The following is a 21,972-nucleotide window of genomic DNA, read 5'->3' as shown; positions in this document are numbered from 1 at the left end:
CGAGGCACCCTGGGAAACGGAGTCCTGTAGAACATCATCGCCTCCTTCAGCGCTGGGCACCGAATGACAGTACAACAAACTCCCAGAACGCAGCGCGATTACAGTAACTCGTTTACCGGATCACGGTTGCGACCCGTCGCGGAGCTTTGCGACAAGAGCGCGGGGACGATGTGTTTTCGGTGACGCGCATTGTGTGTAAATTACATTCGAAAGCCGAAGGCATTTGAAGAGTTACCGCAGTCACCACCCATAAGGGAAGATGGGACGCTCCTCCAAAGACAAACGCGATATTTACTACCGTCTGGCCAAGGAGGAAGGATGGCGAGCTCGCAGCGCATTCAAACTTCTGCAGCTGGATGAGGAATATCACTTATTTCAAGGTAGGGAGAAAATAAATAAGCTTGCAGATTACATCATGAGTTATATGATTGACACATGTATTGCTTTGCCAAAGCAGCTATTTTCCAGATATTTCCAAAGCATACTTTGCATCACTTTTAAGAAAAAAAAGCAGAAGCTATGTTTTGTGGTTTTCCTTCTTGACAATTGAATTGCAATAATTTAATGATGTCTTCTGCTTCTGCGCTTTCCAGGTGTCTCCCGGGCTGTGGATCTCTGTGCAGCACCTGGTAGCTGGAGTCAAGTTCTGAGCCGAAAGCTCAAGTAAGGAAACAATTTGCCTTCAGGGTAGTGGTGGGTTATTACGCCTCTCAGGGAGAGAGCAACATCATCCTACTTTCTCCTCTTTCCCTTTCTCCAGAGGAGAAGATCCTAAAAATGCAGATATCAAAATAGTGGCTGTGGATTTGCAAGCCATGGCTCCATTGCCAGGAGTCATTCAAATCCAAGGGGACATCACTAAGGTACATGTTGTCTAATGAAGCCATATAGGAAATAACCCCATGTTCTGCTCCCATCCTAGACCAGGGCAGAATATGAGCCCTATTTTTTTTATTTTAAAAAACACCTTCCCATGGGTCCTCTTTTCCTCCTCTTCTCTTTCTAGGTTTCAACAGCCCAAGAAATCATTCATCATTTTGAGGGGCAACCAGCCGATCTGGTTGTATGTGATGGAGCCCCTGATGGTATGTCTCAACCCAGTCGTATGAGGGATTGCCAACTTTGGCAGGCTGATACCTGTTTTCTTGTGGAGTGGAGGAGGGGGGGGAAGCTGCAATTATTAGCCTTAACGAATGTTTCCTTTTTTCTTTCAGTGACTGGACTCCATGATATAGATGAGTACATTCAAGCCCAGCTGTTGCTTGCTGTACGTATATTCTAATTTTATTCCCATGTCTGATGACCAAAGCAAACCACATGAAATGCTGTGGGAGGGTTCCTCCCCCCTTAATTTCTTTTTTTTTCTTTTTCAAAGTACTATGATATAGTGGTAGTTCTATGGCCACCAAAACACCAGCAGATCTTAAAACTGTGCTTAAAAATACTTCACCTGAATTAGCCATCTCACTGACGTTCTTTTTCTTCTGTTACCCAGGCCTTAAACATCACTACGCATGTCCTAAAGAAAGGAGGGACATTTGTAGCTAAGGTGAGCCATGCAGATAAAGAATCCTTGGATATAGCAAAAGCACTTATAGGTATCACGTATTTAAGCCTGCTTGTACCCAGCAGCTCAGCAAATAGTAGTTTTCCAACATGAGTTCTTGCCTTAAAGAAGTTATTCAGTGCTGAAGCAAATGTGGTGGGATTCATTGGGATTCATCTTGTCAATCTCATCAAGTTGGATTTCACCTATTTCAGCGATGATCTGGGGAATAGCAGGTACTTCCAAAGCTTGGCTAGCAAAGTAACTTTGATAGGACTTCAGATCATGTGCTGTCTTAGGCTGTTGGGAGCTGTGGGTCACCAATATCCAAAGAGTTGCAACCGTATGACTTCTATTGTTGAAGACCTCTGAAAGTTTCAGTCTTGTATTTTGTCATTTCCATTATAATTGATGGGCTGGTGGTCTTGGAGTCACAGAATTTCAGATTGGGATTAGTGCTACCCTGTTTCTCCAACAATACGGCCTCCCCCAATAGGAAGTCCCAGCATGTTTTATAGGCATGAAATGAAATTAAGCCCCTCCCCCCAAATTAAGGCCTATATTAAAACATGTGAAATGGGGGGGGAATGGTGTGGGGGGGGCTTGCCGTTAGGAATTACTTTTGTTGCACACCCGGATAGGGTGCTGCCTGCGTTGACCCCGATATGAAGTGCCCCACCAATGCCGAGGTCAACATCCAAGCTGTCGCCACCCGCCCACCCAAAGATGCAAGGGGGGGGGAATTAAGTCACCCCCGAAAAGACGGCCTAGCCATTTTTTCGGGGCTCAAAAAAAAAAAAAAAAAGACCCGGCCTTATTATATGAGAAACACGGTAGAAGTACTAAGTTACTGCACCTAGCTGAGAGGTTGCATTTTTTCAGGAGGTGCCCTGGATTTCTCTCTGTGCCTCTGATACTCCTGGATTCATTATACCCCTGAGAACTCCTTGGTTCTCATTCAGTTGCTATAGTTTCTGTGACAGTGTAACAATGCAGCTAATCCAGACATGGTGTAGCATTTTGTTCTCCCATTTCAGATATTCCGAGGGAAGGATGTCACTCTTCTCTATTCCCAGTTGAAAATATTCTTCCCTGATGTGACATGTGCCAAACCCCGAAGTAGTCGCAACTCTAGCATTGGTGAGTAGCAGTTTCTTACATGCATATTGCATGCATATTGACCATTTTGGGTTCGTGGGGAATCCTGCATCAAATCTGACAGCATTAGAAAGCTTGAATAGAATAATGAATCTGTTGTTACTTTGGGTGGCTCTTTTTTTATTCATTAATATCATAACTGGAAAAATGTGATACATTGGACTTGCTTACATTTAATAAGATGTTCAAATTTTTCTCCACAATAGTTACTTTATGCATCTAAATTTTATAGCTCTTAAATTGGCTTTGCATTTAACCATCTTTGTATTCAAAGTAACAAAGTTTGGTGAACTTTTTTTTAAAGGAGGAACTATTTTTCTTTGTGATGCTAAATCTCAGTCTTTTGTTTATATTGGGATACTGGAATTCATAAATATAAATGTTGATTTGGTTATAAATTATGGTTAAGATATGGAATGTTTATTTCAATTAGATAAGTTGCTATTTGGGGTAGACTTTTTTTGGAAGTATTAGTATTTCTAATGAGAAAAATATTGTATGTTGGAGCTTGGGTTTTATAAAGAGAACTAGTCTGTTTTTGTTGAGTTAAACTTTGATTTTTTAAAATTGTATTTGTGTAAAGATATCTGGACCCTCTTACGCCTTTTAAATGGGATTTTGTTACAGAAGATTTGAGATATGGATTGTTAATATATGTTAACTAATGTTAATATTTTAGAACTCTGGATGTTTTGCGGATAATTGGATTAGAGATGATATTACTTGGCTATTATTAAGAAAAGTTCTGGAATAAAGCGTTTTATATTAGTTAACTAAGAGGAGGAGAAAAAATTGTAGAGGATGGGAGCTCATGGGGGAGGGGCTCCTAATTTGGCTTTTCTTACTTTCTTGCACTTTCGTCTTTTTTCTTTAACTGTATCATTTTTATTGCTCTTTTGAAAACTTTTAATAAAAATCTAGTTTTCATCTCCAAATAAATACCCATCTCTTTCCAGGCAAATAGTTGAAAGACTGAGCAGCTCTGGAAGGAGGATGACAACTTTGCTATAAATAATCTATGAATTTCTCCTAACCACATATTTATATTACCCATGAACCGGACATATTTTTTCTTCCTCTTTGTTCTTTTTAAAAAAATAATGAAGTATTTTGTGGCTATAGAATAAAGCATACATACTGAGATCTTAAATGCAAATAAATTATATTGCCATTCAGTTCTGAATGAAAAACATACGTAATTCTTTGTTCAAGGCCTAATTTGTATCTGTATCCTTTAGTTTCTGAATAGTTTTTCTGGGTTTAGTGAAGTCTTGTTCAATACAAAGTCTTCAATACAAAAAAAAAACTTCCACAAAATGAAATTTCCCATTATATTTCTAAGATGCATAATTTTTCATTTACTTTTACATATAATTTATAGGGTTACCATTTAATGTTACCGTCGCATCTGACTAATGTGCCTTACGCCCAATTCCTAAGTGTCAAAGGATTTGAGTTAGGAGGATAACCCATAGTGAATCTCTTACGCATTGTAAGAACAGAAAGGTTCCCTTTCTTGCCAATCCTCAAGTCAGCCTATTCATTCTCTGAAAAATCCCACAGCAACCATTTCCAGCACAAGCCAATTTTCCCTGTTCTCTTTTCTTGGCTATTGTACTAGCCAGTGAGAGTTCAGTCTATGAATGTAGAGTATATGAACTGCTTCAGTGTAGAGTGTAGCCTTATTTGAGGCAGATAGCAGTAGGTTGTTTGCCCTCTTCCATGACTTAATTGAGGGAACTTTAGGGGACTGACGAAGAGGTATCCAAAGCTTTAGCTTCCTTTCCATTTTCAGAAGCCTTTGCTGTTTGCCGAAACTACAATCCCCCTGAAGGTTATGTGCCGAACATGTCCAATCCCCTATTGGATCATTGCTATGGTAAGAAACCTTGAAGGGAAGAGGGTATGGTTGATGATGATACGCTGGGAAATGTGGGAGAAGGATGCTGAAAGAAGAGGATGAATGGTTCAAGTTATTTGTAGGAACATTGTAAGTAAGATTCTGGGAGGGATCAATGCTATTGTCTTGAGGGAAATAGCAATTTTTTGGTCCCTAAAGGCCTCTAAGCAGAAGGTGGGTGGATATCTATCTGAGATGCAATACTAATTGGTTTCCTGCATTGGAAAGTGTTTGGCCTAGATGACCTTGACTGTGTGGTCCTTGATAGCTGCTGGGAATTAAGGTGTCAGCTTTGGAAACCTTATTCAATGCTGCCACATAGCTTGAGAAAGTGGGAGGGGGATGATTTCAATTGGGTAGCTTTAAGTAGACAAAATAGAATTTGTTAGTTCAAGGTCATGAAGTGTGGTGCAGGAACAAAAAGGAACTTACTTTGGGATTGGTTCATATGATGAAAAAGGCATGGGTTGTAGGTTGGGACATTGTGGAAAGTTCCGGGGAATTTAGTTCTGAGATTTCACAGATGTGCCAGGTGCTATTCTAATAAAGGTACTTTTGAGATGACGCTTGTCTCAGAGTTATTGATTGGAATGGAGGTTTGCTGGAACGCTGACATTAGGAGGAGCTTGAGTTTAGACTGCTATTCTTTTTCTCAGGGAATTCTAAGTAGCAACTACAGGTAGAATGTGTTTGGTACCTGCTCTTGAAATCAGTTGAAACATCTTGAGAAACTAAGGTCAAGGAAAGAGAGGAAAGAACCTTTGGTGAAAGAAGGAAACTTCTTGGACTGTCTTTAATGGAAGAAACAGAAGGCAAATTATATAATGGCTCGATTTTGCTGTTTCAGCGAACAAGAGATTAACCAAGAGATTAATTTTTGCTGCCCAGACCTTAATTGTGAGCCTAGATTATAATGCAATTTAATGTAAACTGCCCTCAACTTTTAGGAAAAACTAGACAATCTGTGATCTGTTGGGTCGTTGTTCAGAGATATTTCCTTCCCAGATTCACCAATGCCTTCAACAGTGGCAGTAGTTCCTAATGTACTACCTTCACTGGAAAAGTTAAGTCATAAAATGTTTTATAAAATTTGCCAAATTTTAATTCCATAGGAGTCATGGGTTCTGGATTTTGAAGGTATTTTGTAAGTTAGCCTATTTGAGGTACCTTGGTTCAAAATTGGTTGCCCAGTGACACATCATCTTGCCTAGTTAAAGGGTACACACAGCCCAACATGAGAATTTATAGATGGTAAAGTTGAGGAGGGAAATTTGTTTATTGTTTCTTTGAATAAATATCAGAACACAAATAGCCACAAAAACTACTTCTGCCCTAAAAATGAAACTTCCTAAGAAAAATTCTGGGTTGCGAGAAACTTCCTCAGCTGTAGAAGAGAAGCACAAGTAGAACAAATCTAAGAATATTTAGGCGATGACAATACTTAGAAAGAGGTCTTGTTGCAGGCAATAATTGTCTTCTTGCTTTTGACATCTCTCCACTACAGATGTGGATTTTAATCAGCTGGAGGGTCCCAATCGGGTCATTGTCCCTTTCCTGGCTTGTGGCGATCTGAGTGCTTACGATTCCGATCGGACCTATCCACTGCAGGTAAAACTCGGTGTCCTGCTGGTGTAGCAGGTGATCTGGAAATAAGCAGAGGTGGCTCATCCAAAATCATTTTCACATGAACCAGACTTGCTGAGCTTTTAATTGGGAAAAATTCAAACCCGGCAACTAAGCAACAGGTTTGCTCTGTTGTTTGGATGGATAGATGCAGACCCCATTCTTTGGCCAGCCTCGGGAGTAGTATTTGCAACCCTTTCCTCCAGCAAGGGGGCCACAATTGGTGCAAAGTCTTTGAATCCAGAACTGTTGGCAAAGAAGCCTGAAAGCAGGCGGAGAGAAAGTTGAAAATAGCAACAGCACTTAGACTTGTATACCGCTTCACAGTGCTTTTACAGCTCTCTCTAAGCGATTTACAGAGTCGGCATATTGTCCCCAACAATCTGGGTCCTCATTTTACCCACCTCGGAAGGATGGAAGGCTGAGTCAACCTTAAGCCTTGGTGAAATCTGAACTGCCAAACTGCTGGCCGCTGGTGATCAGCAGAAGTAGCCTGCAGTACTGCATTCAACAAGAAGAAATGTTGGGGATCTGGTGTTCCAATCAGGGGCAGGTTCCAAATAAATAAGCTAATATAAACCTTTCTCCTTCTTCCATTGGGTCAGCTGGATCCTGAGAAGGAGTATACCTACGTGCCCCCGACTCAGCCGCCCATCCGTCCTGCTTACGAAGAAGCCTGCTTCTTAAAGAAACACAACCTCCTTACCAAGGAACAAGGGCCCCACTCTCAGCTGCCAGAGCAAGGGGCTTCAAATTTTCCTCTAGAGACTGAGGTCGTAGATGCCCTGGAGGAACTGTCAGTCTAACGTAAATCACAGGACTAAGGAGAGAAAAATATGACCCAGTGCCGGATTGAAAGACTACATTTTATCTTCTGCAGAAGCCAAGGTGGGAAGAATGAGCTTGTCTCCAGAGTTGGAACTTTGAGGGGGCATGTTCTCAGGTCACATTGTACTACAACAGGCCTTTGGAGTCACATTGAAATGCAAAAGAACTCTGCCCCTCCAATGTATACACATAATCATTGACAACCTGGCTATCCAGCAGCAGACTTCAGAAGCAGACTGCCTATTGTCTCTAAATTATCTATTTAGAGATAATGGGTGAAAATTTAACTGAAAGGGGGATTCTGTAAAGGCACATGAGATTGTGTTGTTATATTTGAAATAGAAATAACTTTTAGAAAATTGGAAACAACATATGATTAGAATGAGGGGATAGAATGGTTAGTGTAACTTAGTGAAATGTTTGTGAATAAAGTAAATGAAATAAAATAAATGAGAAAATTGAATTAGGAAGGAATGGGAACACTTTAATTAGTCAATGTTTTATAAAATATAAGTGAAGGGGGGGGGAATTGATTATGGAAAGCTAATAATTGTTCCCATTAGAGGTATGATATTTAATTGAAAAGTAACGTGAAAAATCTTAAGACTTTAATGAATTTTAATATTAACGATAGAATTGAATTGGAATGTTGTTTTAATTATATACATTTATAATTTTTTTATAAGAATATTGTGTGTAGTTTAAGAATGTACCAAACAGAATCCGAACAGAAGCTATGTATTATATTGAGTGTTATAATTTCAGGGGAAAGATATAAAGGTGCCATACTCCTATCAGTAACTACAGGAGAAATTTTGTTTAATGAGAAAAGATAATAGACAATTGAAACAGGACAGACAAAAAATATAAATATAATGATTTGAATTGAGATGAAATAAATATAATAAAATTGAGGAAATTAAAAGAGGGGAGACGCTATGTAGAAAATGTAAAATTGTAATAAGATATGGAATAGAATATAAAAATGAGCATGAACCTGAAAATGTAACCCGGGATTATGCTGCTTTCAAAAAAGATGTTTTAATTTTGTTTGTTTTCTTTTTGTGAAAACTCAAATAAAATTTACAAAAAAAAAAAAAAAGAAGCAGACTGCCTATAACAGAGATTGTGAAGGGTTATCGTGCAGTGCTGTTGCATTAGTCAACCTGGCTGTTAAGAGAACAGCTTGAGAGGCTGTTTCTTTCCTCCCCACTTCCTGCTTTTTTCGCCTCCTTTCCAAAGGGGAGAACTTGCAATGGTTGAAACTACAGTCACTTCTTCTCTGTCCCTTTTTCAGTTTGCTCCACTCCTACCCCCAGATCTGCGAGAGGATGGCAATCAAAGCAACCACAGAGTTGGAGTGTTTTTACAGGGCTCTTCATCTCAATCATAGATACTGAAAGTGAAGGAAGGGCGCATAGTTTCACACCAGACAGCAATAGGCCTACTGAGGTAATTGAAACATTACTAGGTTAGCATTTAAAATGTGTTGTACAGACAGAGCCTCAGCATCTCTGTCAGCTCTGTTCTAAGGCGAGATAATGGATAACTGGAATGCTCATATAATGTCAGTTTTAGGAGAAAAAAAGGCAAATGGTTTTGCTCTTGTTAGTTTAAAAGATATTTAACTTAATTCCTTATTAGTTTGCACCTTTTCCTATTTTATTGCTCAAAAAGCTTAGGAAATTCCTCTGTGCTTATACTACAACATTTTAATAAAATTTCAGAATTTCTTCAATGCTTTCTTCAGTATAGACCTGCCTAAATTTCTCCTTTCACCATCCCTCTCCTGAAATTCTTGTATAGCTATAAACAGGACTTCCTTAGACTAAGTAACTCAGGTTCCGTGAAGATATTCAGAGTGGCTTATGACAGAGATCTTTAATCAGCAACATTCTTCATGAATTGATCAGATGTTCCCAATTTCTCTGTTCGGCCTGTTGTAAGTGTTTCTAACTTCATTACACTTACAGTGGAGTGCCATGTTTTTCTCTTAAAAACAAAGCACATATAAAAGTACAGTCTTCAGATTAAATCCAAATTCCTAGGTTTTCTCAGTGTGCTGAATCCTAACCTAATTATAGTGGCTTGGTTTGTATGATGCCTGACACCATAAAGTAGCCAACCATATTTGAGTTTAGTGAGTACTGCAAACAGAGTTGTAATGTTGAACAAGGGGGGCCCTTCGCCCTAATTTCCTGCGCCACCTGAAAAGTTCTTCACAAGAAAATAAGTTAGGTTTCTGGAAAGAGTAAGAGGAAAAGGAGAAGTATAAAGACGGGTTGTTACAAAGGAACAGAACAATGGCTCTGTTTTCCCAATAAGTCTTCACAATCCATCCTGAGGAAGTTTAGCCACGGCTGGAACAAAAGTTCTCCACCTAATACAGAAGCACTGAAATCTCCCACAATATTATATGTTTGGGCATATCTGCACACAGGTGCGCATTTTTGCCTGGTCATACCTGGAGTTCAATATCCCCACCATCACCAATCTGTATGCCTTGACATTATGCATTCTGGATTCAGCTGTCACTGTGTCTCTGTCCTTTAAAGACGGTGGCTATACAGCAGAGGCTCCATTTGCTTCCATTTTGTTAATGTGGGATTGGATTTGGATTTCACTTGACCCTTCGGTTCCAGGTTGTTGTAGGCTTAACTTAAGCCCCTCTGTCTTCAGGGCTCCCCCTCTCTGGCAGCCAGGCCCCCAGCTTTGCTGCTGTCTGTTCACAGGCTCCTTGACAATGAAATCAAAGCGGTCCAGGGGAGAATGTTCAATTGTACAGAAAGCCTCATCACAGAGGTAGCCAGGGTTTGTTCCCTCCACAGACACACCATCAGCGGGGCTACAACGACCAGATGGGCCTTCCTGGGTCTGGGAAGCTTGATGGTGGATGACCTGCTCAGCTTCCATGGAGGGCTCAATTCTTCGGAAAGAATAATGAGCAAATATGCCAATAAAGAACATCTCAATGGCCAAAGCATAGTAGTAGATCACTGTAAAGATAAAAAGAGAAGTATGAAGATAGGGTAGCCTACAGAAAGGATGTTATTTGCTCATATCCCAATTGCCTAGGACAGCGGCCCCCAACCTTTTGGGCACCGGGGAGAGGTTTTTCTGTGGACCAGAGGGTTGGGCGTGGGTCCACAAGCTGCCTTCATTCCACAGATGGGGCATTGCTTGTTTCCGTGGCCCAGTTTTTGGCATTCAGCGGCCTGGTACCAGTCCACGGGCCAAGGGTTGGGGACCCCTGCGCTAGGAGCATAATCAGATGACTGGAAGAAATCAGGTTAAGGAAATACAAGCTACATGATTTTGGCCAAATCCTGAAGACACGGCAATGTACGCAAGTCGGCTTCCTTTTTGTAAAAGTAGCCAGAAAAGTATTTTTTGAAAATGTGTGGGCAATGCCTCAGGAAAACGGAACGGATCAAGATGGGGCTTTATCGCCTTGCAGAACGTCTCTATTTATAGAATAAATAAAGCTACAACAAATTCTGGAAACAAGGGCATTATATTCACTCCATATTGTAACTTTGACAAATCGAGATCTTCAGCTGCAGTCTTGAACTGTTCATTAGGGGGGCAAGTGCTGCATAATCTTGGGAAAGGACCAGAATCAAACCTTCAGGCTCCTTTTCGGCAGCTCCAGGGTACAATGCAAGCTAGCACACAGGCTGGCAGATCGCTGCTACCTCAGTTGCTGTGGTAGAATGGCTGGGAAGGTGCGCCTACATTCAGGCAAGGAAGTCATGCTTCACCATACCTGTGCTTCAAAGCCAGACTCATCAGCTACTGTTCCCCAAGCTTTTTTTCTTGCTCATGTCTACTGGACTACTGTAATGTGCTGATGGGGCTACCCTTGAAGAGTATTCGGAAGCTACAATTGACACAATGCAGCTGCATGGACAGTTCTAGCTAGGTTGACCCATGAAACACCAATGTGGTGTAAGCGGAGTGTTTGCCAGTTTGCTCCCGGATGTAATTCAAGGTTATAGTTATTACCTTTAAAGCCCTTAACGGCATGGGACCTACCTACCTATGGAACCATCTCACCTCAATGGGATGGGCCTGCTCTGCTAACTCTGGCAGAAGGGGCCTGCGTTGGATCCCGTCAGTCAAGGAACTTCAGCTGGTGGGGTCTAAAAAAAGAGCCTTTTCTGCCATGGTTCCCACACTCAGGAACATCGTGTTGCTGGAGATGAGATCTGCTCCCACCCTCTAGGCCAGGGTTCCTCAACCCCTGGGCCGCAGACCAGCGGCAGTCTGTGGTCTGCCAGAAACCAGGCCGCACAAGCAAGTGAAACCCCATCCATACATGCAGGATGCAGGCAAGGTGTTAAACTAGTGCCCCCCCCAGCCCCCATCTGCGGAAAAACCGCTCTCTACAGAACTGATCCCTGCCACCGTTCAAAAGGGCCTCAAAACCTGGCTGTGGCAATGGCCTTTGGGGCTCTGATGGGGGTATTCCATGCTGGAGGTGGTTAGTGGACTAGGAAGATCCCAGCTCCATCTTGATCATGTAATGGTTCCCACTGTACCCAATTTTTGTTAATTTTAACCTTTAACATTTTTAAGGTCTTAATGTTTTTATCTTATTGTTTTTATGATGTTGTAAACTGCCCAGAGCCACTTGATAGTGAATTGGGTGGTATATAAATTTAATAAATGTATATATGTAGCATGTATGTATGTGATATGTAAAATTATACCTGTGAAAATATAAAGCAACGGTAACGCCATTTTTGGCCTCTTTGTTAACCTAAGACAATTTACTGGAATATTATGTAAGAATTCTCTGTATTGTTTTGTATGAAGGTCATATATTTGGCAGGTAATGCTGTCCAGTGTCATGTTAATGATGGGAGATTACTGGAAATGGAAATGGGTAAACAGGACAAGGAAACAGATGGTATGCTACAATAGTAGGGTGTTGCATAGGGTGATACATAGCTGGATAGATTGTGAACCCGGAAAGGAGCAGTGACTATATATATTTGAAACTGTATATAAACCCCAGCTCTCCTAGGAAACATGTCTTCTGTGGTTCCACCCATGAGCACAGAATTCCCTTTTGCAAAAGCTCCATAATAAAAATCTTATTTATTCTTCAAGAGTCTCCAGTTGTATGAAAACCTGAATGGTTGATTTTTATCACAATGTATCGTTAGATTCCTCATTTTTCGACTGCTAAGGAAAAAACCCCACAGCACTATCAGCTAGGTGAGAGAAGACACGGAAAGAACACTCTTGCTAAAAGTCTTATCCAGCCACCTGCCAAAATCTTTGCTGGTTGTTTGCGGCTGTATTGTCAGAAAGGCATCTCTTAAGTCCACCTGCTCCACTTGTAAACCCCTGTGCCTCACGGAGGTGACTTACTTTGGGAGCGGGTAACAGGGGAGAGAGATGGGCTGCAAGGAATGGCACCCAAGGCTCCCAACGTTTCCACGATTCCGCTCTGCAGCCCGCAAAGGACAAGAACCAAAATGATGCAGACAAACTTGTAGCGCAGGTTGTAGCCATCAAGGGCCGGCTTGGTGGCCTTGTAAAAGAGCAAGTAGCCATAGAAGGAGAGGAAGGTAGAGATGGCGATAATGACATTGATGTAGGAATTGGGATTGGTGTAGCCCACCTGGAAGAGAAAAGGTCATGACACACTAAGAGTCTTCTTGGTTGTGACCCACAGACATGCATTAAGTTGATTTCAACCTTCGGCATGAAAGGCATGTCGAAAATCTTTCGGCTTAAGAAAGTTCCTGAATATTATCTCTCTAGAGCAGGGGTGTCAAAGGAGGGGGGGCATGGCTAGCTCAATGTCACTCACTGAGGCCCCGTTTCAGCCATGCCAGCCCTCCCGGGCTTCGTTTTCACTGGCAGGCGGTTGCAGGAGGCTGTTGTGGCCCAAAATGGAGTCCAGGAGGGCTGTGGTGACCCTCCTGAGCTCTCTTTTTGCTGGCAGAGGCACCGCAGGCTGGTCCTTTGCTGTTTCCAGGGAGGAGCCGTGGGTCAGATCTAAGCATCCCATGTGCCAGATGTGGCCTGCGGGACTTGAGTTTGACACTCCTGTTCTAGAGCGAAACTAGGACATTACGCACAGTGATTCTGTCGGTGGGATTCAATTTTTTTTTTACCACCGGTTCTGTGGGCGTGGCTGGGTGGGCGTGGCAGGGGAAGGATACTGTAAAATCTCCACTCGCTCCCCACCCCACTAACCTGCTTTCCAGCTCCGTTCTCCTGTGCAGGGCAACAAAAGAAGACCCAGCCAATGATCAGCTGGGACTCGGGAGGGAGAGAATAGGTGGGGGCAGGGCCAGTCAGAGGTGGTATTTGCTGGTTCTCCAAACTACTCAAAATTCCCGCTACCGGTTCTCCAGAACTGGACAGAACCTGCTGAATACCATCTCTGGATTCTATAAGACAAGACTTCTGTTTTTCAACATGCTAAGACTATTAAAAGTATTGGTTTCTTCCAAAACTATAGAATAGAATAGAATAGAATAGAATAGAATAGAATAGAATAGAATAGAATAGAATAGAATAGAATAATAGAACAGAACAGAACAGAACAGAATAGAGAATTCTTTATTGGCCAAGTGTGATTGGACACACAAGGAATTTGTCTTGGTGCAAATACTCTCAGTATACATAAAAGATACATTCAGCCAATGCAGTAATAAATTAGTTTCTATAGTTTCGGTCACATACCAGGCCTCAAGGCCTCTAGGCCTCACGTAGGCTGAAAGCGTACCAGGAACAGAGACCACCAATCAACAAACACGCCATCATGGGCGGATAACTGTAATGCAGGCGCTGATTTGTTACCTTGCACCTTTCACACTACCATGCACTGTAATTGGATGTTACTATGTGTGCACTAATATTCCTTCTCATGTAACTTAATGATTGGATAGAATTCACTGCTTGTGACGTATCACTGTGTGTTTTTAATAAAAGAGCTTCCCGAACTTGTGATCGGGGCAGCTCATCCAAGATAGAACCTGCGTTGGTGTCTTTCTTGATGCATTCGACCACCCAGTGGGCAGCCTTCCAAATGCGGAGCAAAGCCGCAAGCCAAGAATCATAATAATATATCTAAGCAGAACATCTATCCTAAGGATGGATTTATTTTGTTTCCTTTAGGTTCTTACTGGAGCTAAATACTGTTTGATCAGTTACAAAATTGGCCACTTGAGTCTGCAGGGGTCCTGCCTTCTTCACTCTCTTTCGATTACTTGCCAGTGAATAGAAGAAAACATTCAGTGAGGAACATGCATCTTTAACGGCCTTGGGATGCAGATTTATTAACAATACAGGAAGGGATGCAAGGGAGAAACTTGAAAAGGAGCCTTCCACACATGGCGTTTTGTTGCATTTGACAGCTGTCAGTTATAATACATTACTTTTCAAAATGAGACAGCTATTATCCATAACATCAATATATTTCCATTATATAGAAGTGTAGCTGATCTCAGGTTGATTTGTTTACTTTAGCCAAATCTTGGTGATAAGCAAGACAAGCTTCATTGCTCCACAAGATGTAAGGCCGTGTTCATTCCAGTTACCTCAATCCAATGGAAATGTCTATCAACCAAACATGTAAGATAAATGATTTCCACTCACCCAAGAAACTATCCATGCAAAAAGCCTCTAGACCAGTGGTGGTTAACCTTTTTGGCACTGAGTGCTGAAATGGGAGCATGCGCGTGCCGGAAACCAGAAGAGTAGCTCCCAATGCGCACATGTGCATTGGCCAGAGGTGGTATTCAGCAGGTTCTGACCAGTTCTGGAGAACCGGTAGCAGAAATTTTGAGTAGTTCAGAGAACCAGCAAATACCACCTCTGACTGGAGATTTTACAGTATCCTCCCTCTGCCACACCCACCAAGTCACGCCCACATCACTGGTAGTAAAAAAATTTGAATCCCACCACTGGTGCCGGCCACCTGGTCTTATGGTCTCTAACATGCATGCATGTTATGTCTCACCTGTGCCAACGAAGTGAGAAGTCCAAGTTTCCAAAGGAATATACACAAGCAGACAAGACCAGTAATGACAGGGTTAAATTCCTTTGGCCAGGCAAGTTCTTGGCAGTCTCACACAAGCTGTCTGCCAAGTCCGATAATAAAGCAAGAACATAAATCACAGGCTATTGCCACACACACAGAATCTGTCGGAGCTGCTCTCACAAATTAACACGTTGTCCCCAACAAATTCTCAGAGCGAACACACCCACTTTTATTCTCTGTGGGGCGTGTCAGTCCCTCATCTCAGTCTCTAATTCGTCCTTTCCTTTTATGTTGCAACTTACACTTTTGCCTGCGCCGTTGCCTTGCATCAAGCCAGCATTCCTCGGCTTGATCCTCAGTCAGAGGCTCTGATACGTTCTCCTGATTATCTGCCGACACCTGAGGCACAATCAGGGGGGAAGATCCTGCCGAGGAGGAAAGCCCTGGGGAGGAAGGCAATTCCAAATCCTCTAACAAAGCAGGCTCAAACCTCAGAGCCAAATCCTCCCCTTCCTCACCTTCCAAGTCTGTGTCCTCTAGCAAAGCAGGCTCAAACCTCAGAGCCAAATCCTCCTCTTCCTCATTTACCAAGTCCTCGACCTCTGACAAAGCAGGCTCAAACCTCTGAGCCACAACACATGCACATGAAGACCAGCTGCCATGCATGCATGCATGCGCCGAAACCCAGAAGAGCAACCAGCGATGGCTGGCGTGCCCAGAGAGATGGCTCTGTGTGCCACTTCTGGCACACATGGCATAGGTTCACCATCACAGCTCTAAACTAGACCTGTTGTGGTTATCCGGCAGCAGGTGTGGATGGTGGAGGAGAGTGAGGACTCAAATGATGGGCCAGGACCCTTAGGGAGTGGACTGCTGCCTTCAGAGATTGTGGGAGGTGGCAGCAGTGATGAGGAGGTTCCCGAGGAGCCTGTGCCAAGTGCGTGTGCACGAAGGATTGCTCGGAGGAGAGAGCAGTTGTTCAACATTACAACTCAGGAGTAAGGCTGCAAGGTAATGGCCCCTCCCTCAACCAGGTTTGAAGAAATGTTCTTTGCAGAAGGCAAAGACGCTCTGAAACTGTCTTGTAAACTATTTCTTATCTGTGGGTTTTTGGCAGCCTTGAAGAACAACTTGGCAAGGCCTTTTCTTGTTGGAGCTAATTAGTTGGAAGCAGCCTTTTATTTGTGAAGAAACAGAATTCGTGAATTAAACCTTAAAAGGCGGGGGCTGCTGCCTTTGTCTTGTGTTTGCTCTCTTGGAACCAGGTTGGGTCAGAACAAGACCATTCTCTAGTTTGCAGGAGTTCTCTCTTTTTTTTTTTTACTCACTGTCTATGAATTTCAGGGCCCAAATTACTCACAGCACCATAGTCGTATTCATCGTCCGTCCAGAGGATAAGGGTGATGAAGAAGAGGATGGTCCGGATGAGGGAGAGCTGATACACTGCCACAGTCATGCATCGCAAGTTTGCTCTGCCGGGATTGGGGGGAGGTAGACAGAGAGAAGAAGGGCAAAGAGCGATTTGCTATGTTATGGAGTAGAGGAAAAGTAAGGGAGGTTAAAAATGGCTCTTACCGATTGGCAGCAATCTCAGGAAGGCAACAGCAGCAGCAGCACGGGAAAGGATTCGGAGACACCCGCTGCCCTGCCAGTTTCTGGACCATGCTTTCGGAGCCGCCAAAGAAGTCCCGGATCAGTGCAAGGAACTTCCAAAGGGTGATGGAGTGATAGCTGCAGCCATAGGAATAGGAACAGGGGATAAAAAGTACACCAGCCAGGAGGCGGAGAAGAGGAGATCTGAGTGGCCTGTTTGGCTTCCCTGGGATACCAAACTTAAATATGGCATGTTTATTTTCAGCACTTATTTTCAACTGTCAGAGACAAGGCTGCCCATTTGGGAAACAGGAAATACAATCGACAAGCAATCATTATCAGGGAGATCGACAAGGCAAACTGAGAGTTGGGGCACAACTCTTATGACTTCTACTCCTCTGGCTATTTTCAAAGCTAAGAGAGGCCTATAATACACAGTCCCCAATGAAGACTAAAATACTGGGATGATGGCTGGTGGCAGTGGTGCGATTCAAATAATTTAACAACCGGTTCTCTGCCCTAATGATTTCTTCCAACAACCAATTCACCAAATTGCTCAGAAAGTTAACAACCGGTTCTCCCGAAGTGTACGAACTGGCTGAATCCTACCACTGGCTGGTTGGTATGTCAATCTGAGACCCAATTACTAATTTCAAGTGAATTGATCTGCATACATCTTTTGCGTCTATATGCATAGGATAAGAAAGACATTCATGTGGCAAAGGAATGAGACCCTATCATCTAAATGGCCCAGCCGTACGTTTTATTTTTATGTATCTTAAACAAAAATCAAAAGGATTGTTGTTCGGTTAAAGAGTAGGTGCTTTCCATGTAGCAAGTCTTAAGCATCTTCAGCAAAAACAGCAGTAAACAACCTGTTTTGACCCCAATGGGCTACAGGCACTGAGAAGTCAGGGCTCATATTTTCATTGCACATCAGTTAGATCAGGGGTCTCCAACCTTGGCCACTTTAAGACTTGTGGACTTCAACTCCCAGAGTTCCTCAGCCCACAAGTCTTAAAGTGGCCAAGGTTGGAGACCCCTGAGTTAGATGACTGCACAAGATATTAATGCTTGAATTTGCACACGTAGCCACCTTCCCCGCCCAAGTTTTAACACAACTGAGTTTGCTAGGAAAAGAAAATTATCCCCATACCCCTTCTTGATTTGGAAATGTGGCAGTTGCGAGTTCTTTAAAGGCCTCTGATCCCAAGACTCGGTGATCAGAGAGACTCTTCCAATAGGTACAGGATTCCCGGAAAATTCTACAGTTACTGAGTTTCAAATATGAACTGGCAGAGAATCAGTGGGTGCAGTTGTAGCGTCGATAAATCAACGTAAGTCTTTCTGGAGAGCCTGGAGAGCTCCTGTCAGTGAAAAGATGCAAAATTTGGATTGTGGACAAATAGTTGCCCTTGTCATGAAGCAGCTAGTTTTTCTTTCTGTTCTTGAGAACAGAGGCTTTTAGCCTTCTCCGAGGCAGAGCCACCTTTCACGCAAGCATGCATTAGGACAGGGATCCCCAACCTTTCGACGCTGCGGCCCGGTTCAGGCGTCAGCTGGGCGCCGCGGCCTGGTTCCGGCGTCAGCTGGCGCCGCCTTTTTTTTACGAAAAATCACTTCGGTGACATCACCGGAAGCGATTTTTTCGTCAAAAATGGTGGCGCAACGCTCGATGAGCTTTTCGGGTAGAAATGGCTTTCTACCCGGAAAAGCTCACCGAAGCGCGCGCCGCCATCTTTTTGATGAAAAATTGCTTTTTTACCAAAGATGGCGGCGCCAGCAACCACGCTGCCCGGTAAGGCTTGTTCCGCTGGACCGGCGGTTGGGGACCCCTGCATTAGGAGATGTTCTATTCTGTGATAAACCCATTCAAGGTTTAGCCCAGATTAGTAATGTTACAGTGGGTTACAACAATCCCACCCCTAGTTGCAGACCAATAGATAAACATGGCACTCTCCAGTTGTGATGGGCAATAACAACCAGGAGTGATTTAGTTAAGTGTGATGGCAGCTGTTAGGAAGAACTAAGGTTGGAAAAGGCTACCCCCGACTAGTACTGGATAACTATTACTTTCCAAGACTAATTTGGCCTGCCAGGTTGGCCAGTTTCCTCTTGCAGAAATCTGCTGCTTCTACTCCATGGCCCAAAGAAAGGCAAAGAATGGTTGGAGCTACTGAGAGGCAATGCTTGCAAGCCCTGCACTGAGGCCAGCCTTTTCTTAACTGGGTGCCGTCCAGAATTCTCATAATAGCTTCTGCTGGGGGGGAAAACAAGGAGGGCACCCAAGATAGGGAAGGTTAACCTCAGAGCACCAACAAGTGTTGGGTATGCTTCGGTTCAGATGAGTTATAATTGACCCCCAAAGTGACGTCAGGAGAGATTGGTCTTCGGTAGTGATGGCTGTGAATATTTCTTGGGTTTCGACTGTTCATGCAGAAGAGTGCTTCCTTTCACCTTTCCTTTGCTTGTGCTTGATTTCTTATTGTGGGAGCGTTTCTGTGCATCCGAGTCTCCTTTGCCGCCAAGAGCTCGAGAAAGCTTCATGCAAAAAGCAAAACTAACCAAAACATAGCGGGGAAGACAGAACATTGAATGTGGGACTGCATTTTCAGGTTTCCCTTTGTATGTAAACCAAGGATGTCCAAACTTTGTCAACTTGTCAACGTATGGAGCTGGCTTGGGAATTCAGGGAGTTTGAAGTCCATAAGTCTTAAAGATTGGACACCCCCTTTTCTTGCTTATTCTTGCTTTCCCAGTCAGAAGTTCTTATGGGTCCTAATACTTTAGGCTAGGGTTTGTCAAACTGTGGTTCACAAACCTTTTGAAAGGTCCCCATGAACTTGAGACTAAGAAGTTTTTCACTGGAGGTTTTAAGAAGAGACGGGGCAGCCATTTGTCTCAAACTGTATAGGGTCTCTTGCATGAGCAGGGGGCTGGATTAGAAGACCTCCAAGGTCCCTTCCAACTCTGTTATTCTGTTAGACTCGGGGAAGCTGGTTTGGCTGTCACAGAGTGAGTTTTTCTTATGCAGATGGCAACTTCCATGCGCTGGACAATAGATAGGGCTTCAAGGAGAGGAAGAGATTTCCTTCCACATTTTCCATTATACACAGGAGTGTTCTGTATTGTACATTAGCATTCTTGTAAATAACCGTTCTGATTGGCTAAGACGCGCGGCGATCCGATTGGTCGAGCAAGCCGCACTGATTGGCCCGCTGCGAATCCCCCGCGATTGGAGGAAACCGATCGCGGGAGATTCAAAGCGGTGTCATTGGCTGCGGCTTGGCCGGCAAGTTCTATATAAGCCGCCACACACCCTAGCCAAGCCGAGTCGATCTCGGGACTAATAAAGAGCTGAAAATTAGTCACTGACTCCCGAGCCTACTTACGCGCCGACAGAACAAGGAGAAATCTGACAATTGAGAATCTAAGGCCTGTTTGGATTCAGTTTCCTGCTTTCAAGAGTGAAACTTGGAGCATTAACAAGGCCTAGCTCAGATAAACGACACATCATAAATTCAATGCCTGCAGTTAGAATGCTGAAACTCTGCATCTGTTTTCAAGGGTGAAAGCTACTAGTACCGTAAGTCCTTTGATGAGCTGGAGCAGAAATTGTGGTCCTGTTGGAATTTGCTGCATTCCTCCCCCCACACCATTATCCCCATGCAGAGAAACTTACATGGAAGCCACAAAGTTACAGACAAAGGAAGCTCGAGGGATGTACAGACAGATGAGGGAGGTGAGGTTGAATACCTGTTTGAGAAGAATACAAATAAATATAGATTTGTACCTTTTACATTGTCATTTGTCCATAGCTAGCAAGACACCCTACAAGTCTTCCTATGCACTCTACCATTCCCGAAATTACTACTAAATACTTTTCTTTTTGGATTGCCGCTCCACCCACAAAAGAGATAAACCAACATCTAGGCAGAATTTATACATTTTGTTTCCTCCTAGTGTGGTAGTTTGAGCCACTGGTATTCCAAGATGTGTACTGTCCCAAGTGAAGGATTGTTACATTTAGCACTCAAATCTAGCAGCGCCTGAAAGAAGAGGCGGTTGTGATGATTTTGTTGCTGTAAACAAAAAGCCACCATTCTATCTTCCAGCAGCAACTGGTGTGGCTTTGTAAAGGGGTTGTCAAAGAATGATCTATATCCCAAGAAGACCAGAATCGTGGCCTGTATGTAAGGAAGCGTACGTGTCATAACCACATTTTTCCTTGAATAAATTATGAGGAGTGATCCTCTTGAGCTATGCTTTGCTGCAGTCCTACCCAAAAAAAGGAGCTTGCTTGTGGCAGCTGCCACTGGACACAGATTTGCTAAGCCAACTATTCTGTGGAAGGAGTTCGGTGAGCTTTGTAAGACTTCCCTTTTAAGATACTTAGCGGTGGGTCCTTTTCTCCATTCTTACCGGATAAACTCCCAGGATCCAAAGCAAGACACTGATGCGATGGGAACTCTTGCCGTGTCGTAAGAAGAAGCCTGTTTGTTCCAGTAATAGGCCAACTTGTATAAGGCCAAGGAATACTGGGATTAAGAAAATCCAGATCTCAGCCTTGATAACTGTAGGAGACAGGCAAATGTGGTTTGGAGAGATGAGAGTAGATTCTAATCTCCCTTCCTAATTCCTGTTGGAAGTCATATTTTATTGAATCCCCCCCCCCAATCCAAAATGTTGTAAAGCAGGCTTGCTCTCATAATGGAGCAGAATGCTCCTGTTATTACTTGGTCACGGTTGGCAAAACTGTATTTATGAGGCTAATCTCTGGGGAACTTTGGATGATGCCTTTATTCTGCCTTCTCTCCATCTTTCACCCTTCATTACCAGAACCTCAATTTGTCCGAGCCGCAGCTTTCCACAAATTCCCCATCCTCACCTTGGAAGATCTCGGATGACAGAGGCAATTGATCGCTGATAAGGGAACAGTTTGGGTCACGCGCCATGTTCTTCTCACTGGGACAGGTACCACTCCCCAGCCAATAACTTCCTCCTTTCTCATCATTAGTCACTGAATTAATCATTGACACAGGCTAAGATGGGTGTCTTGGCAACAGGGCCAAGTCCAGCTTTCCTCACCTGCCATGAGTTCTTGACTGCATCCGATAGATTAAGAAACTGTTAACAGTCCTAATATTTTAGCCGTATGAATCTGTAGTAGAATACACTGCTGTCAGGCTTGGAGCTTCGTCTAAGACGGTGGTTCTCAAGCTTTTCTTCATCACGTTTAAATACCTTTTGTGGCCATGGACCACCAAGACTTAACTCATAACATTTCTTCAAGCCTTTGTGGATTCCCTGTGACATCAC

General features: G+C 43.3%; 2 protein-coding genes across 2 annotated transcripts; one reads left to right on the top strand and one right to left on the bottom strand.

Moving 5' to 3' along the window:
- Window position 1: 1 nt before the first annotated feature.
- FTSJ1 (FtsJ RNA 2'-O-methyltransferase 1) lies at window positions 2-8,157 on the top strand. Its single transcript, XM_026676337.2, has 10 exons — window positions 2-380; window positions 594-663; window positions 761-863; window positions 1,007-1,085; window positions 1,215-1,267; window positions 1,496-1,549; window positions 2,584-2,686; window positions 4,500-4,583; window positions 6,109-6,212; window positions 6,833-8,157. Exons 1-10 carry the CDS (start codon window positions 260-262, stop codon window positions 7,031-7,033), a joined length of 972 nt encoding a protein of 323 aa, XP_026532122.1. The 5' UTR covers window positions 2-259; the 3' UTR covers window positions 7,034-8,157.
- A 1,362-nt stretch (window positions 8,158-9,519) lies between these two features.
- On the bottom strand, window positions 9,520-21,608 carry LOC113417776 (organic solute transporter subunit alpha-like). The gene is made up of 7 exons (XM_026676336.2): window positions 21,542-21,608; window positions 21,076-21,227; window positions 20,336-20,409; window positions 16,636-16,791; window positions 16,421-16,532; window positions 12,435-12,687; window positions 9,520-10,051 (listed from the first exon to the last, which is right to left on the bottom strand). Exons 1-7 carry the CDS (start codon window positions 21,606-21,608, stop codon window positions 9,618-9,620), a joined length of 1,248 nt encoding a protein of 415 aa, XP_026532121.2. The 3' UTR covers window positions 9,520-9,617.
- Window positions 21,609-21,972: the final 364 nt, after the last annotated feature.

Source organism: Notechis scutatus, chromosome 2, assembly GCF_049901735.1.
Source record: "Notechis scutatus isolate UNSWTSFEM ecotype Mainland chromosome 2, rNotScu1.2, whole genome shotgun sequence".
Lineage (NCBI taxonomy): Eukaryota > Metazoa > Chordata > Lepidosauria > Squamata > Elapidae > Notechis > Notechis scutatus.
This window is presented reverse-complemented; position numbering and strand designations above follow the sequence as displayed.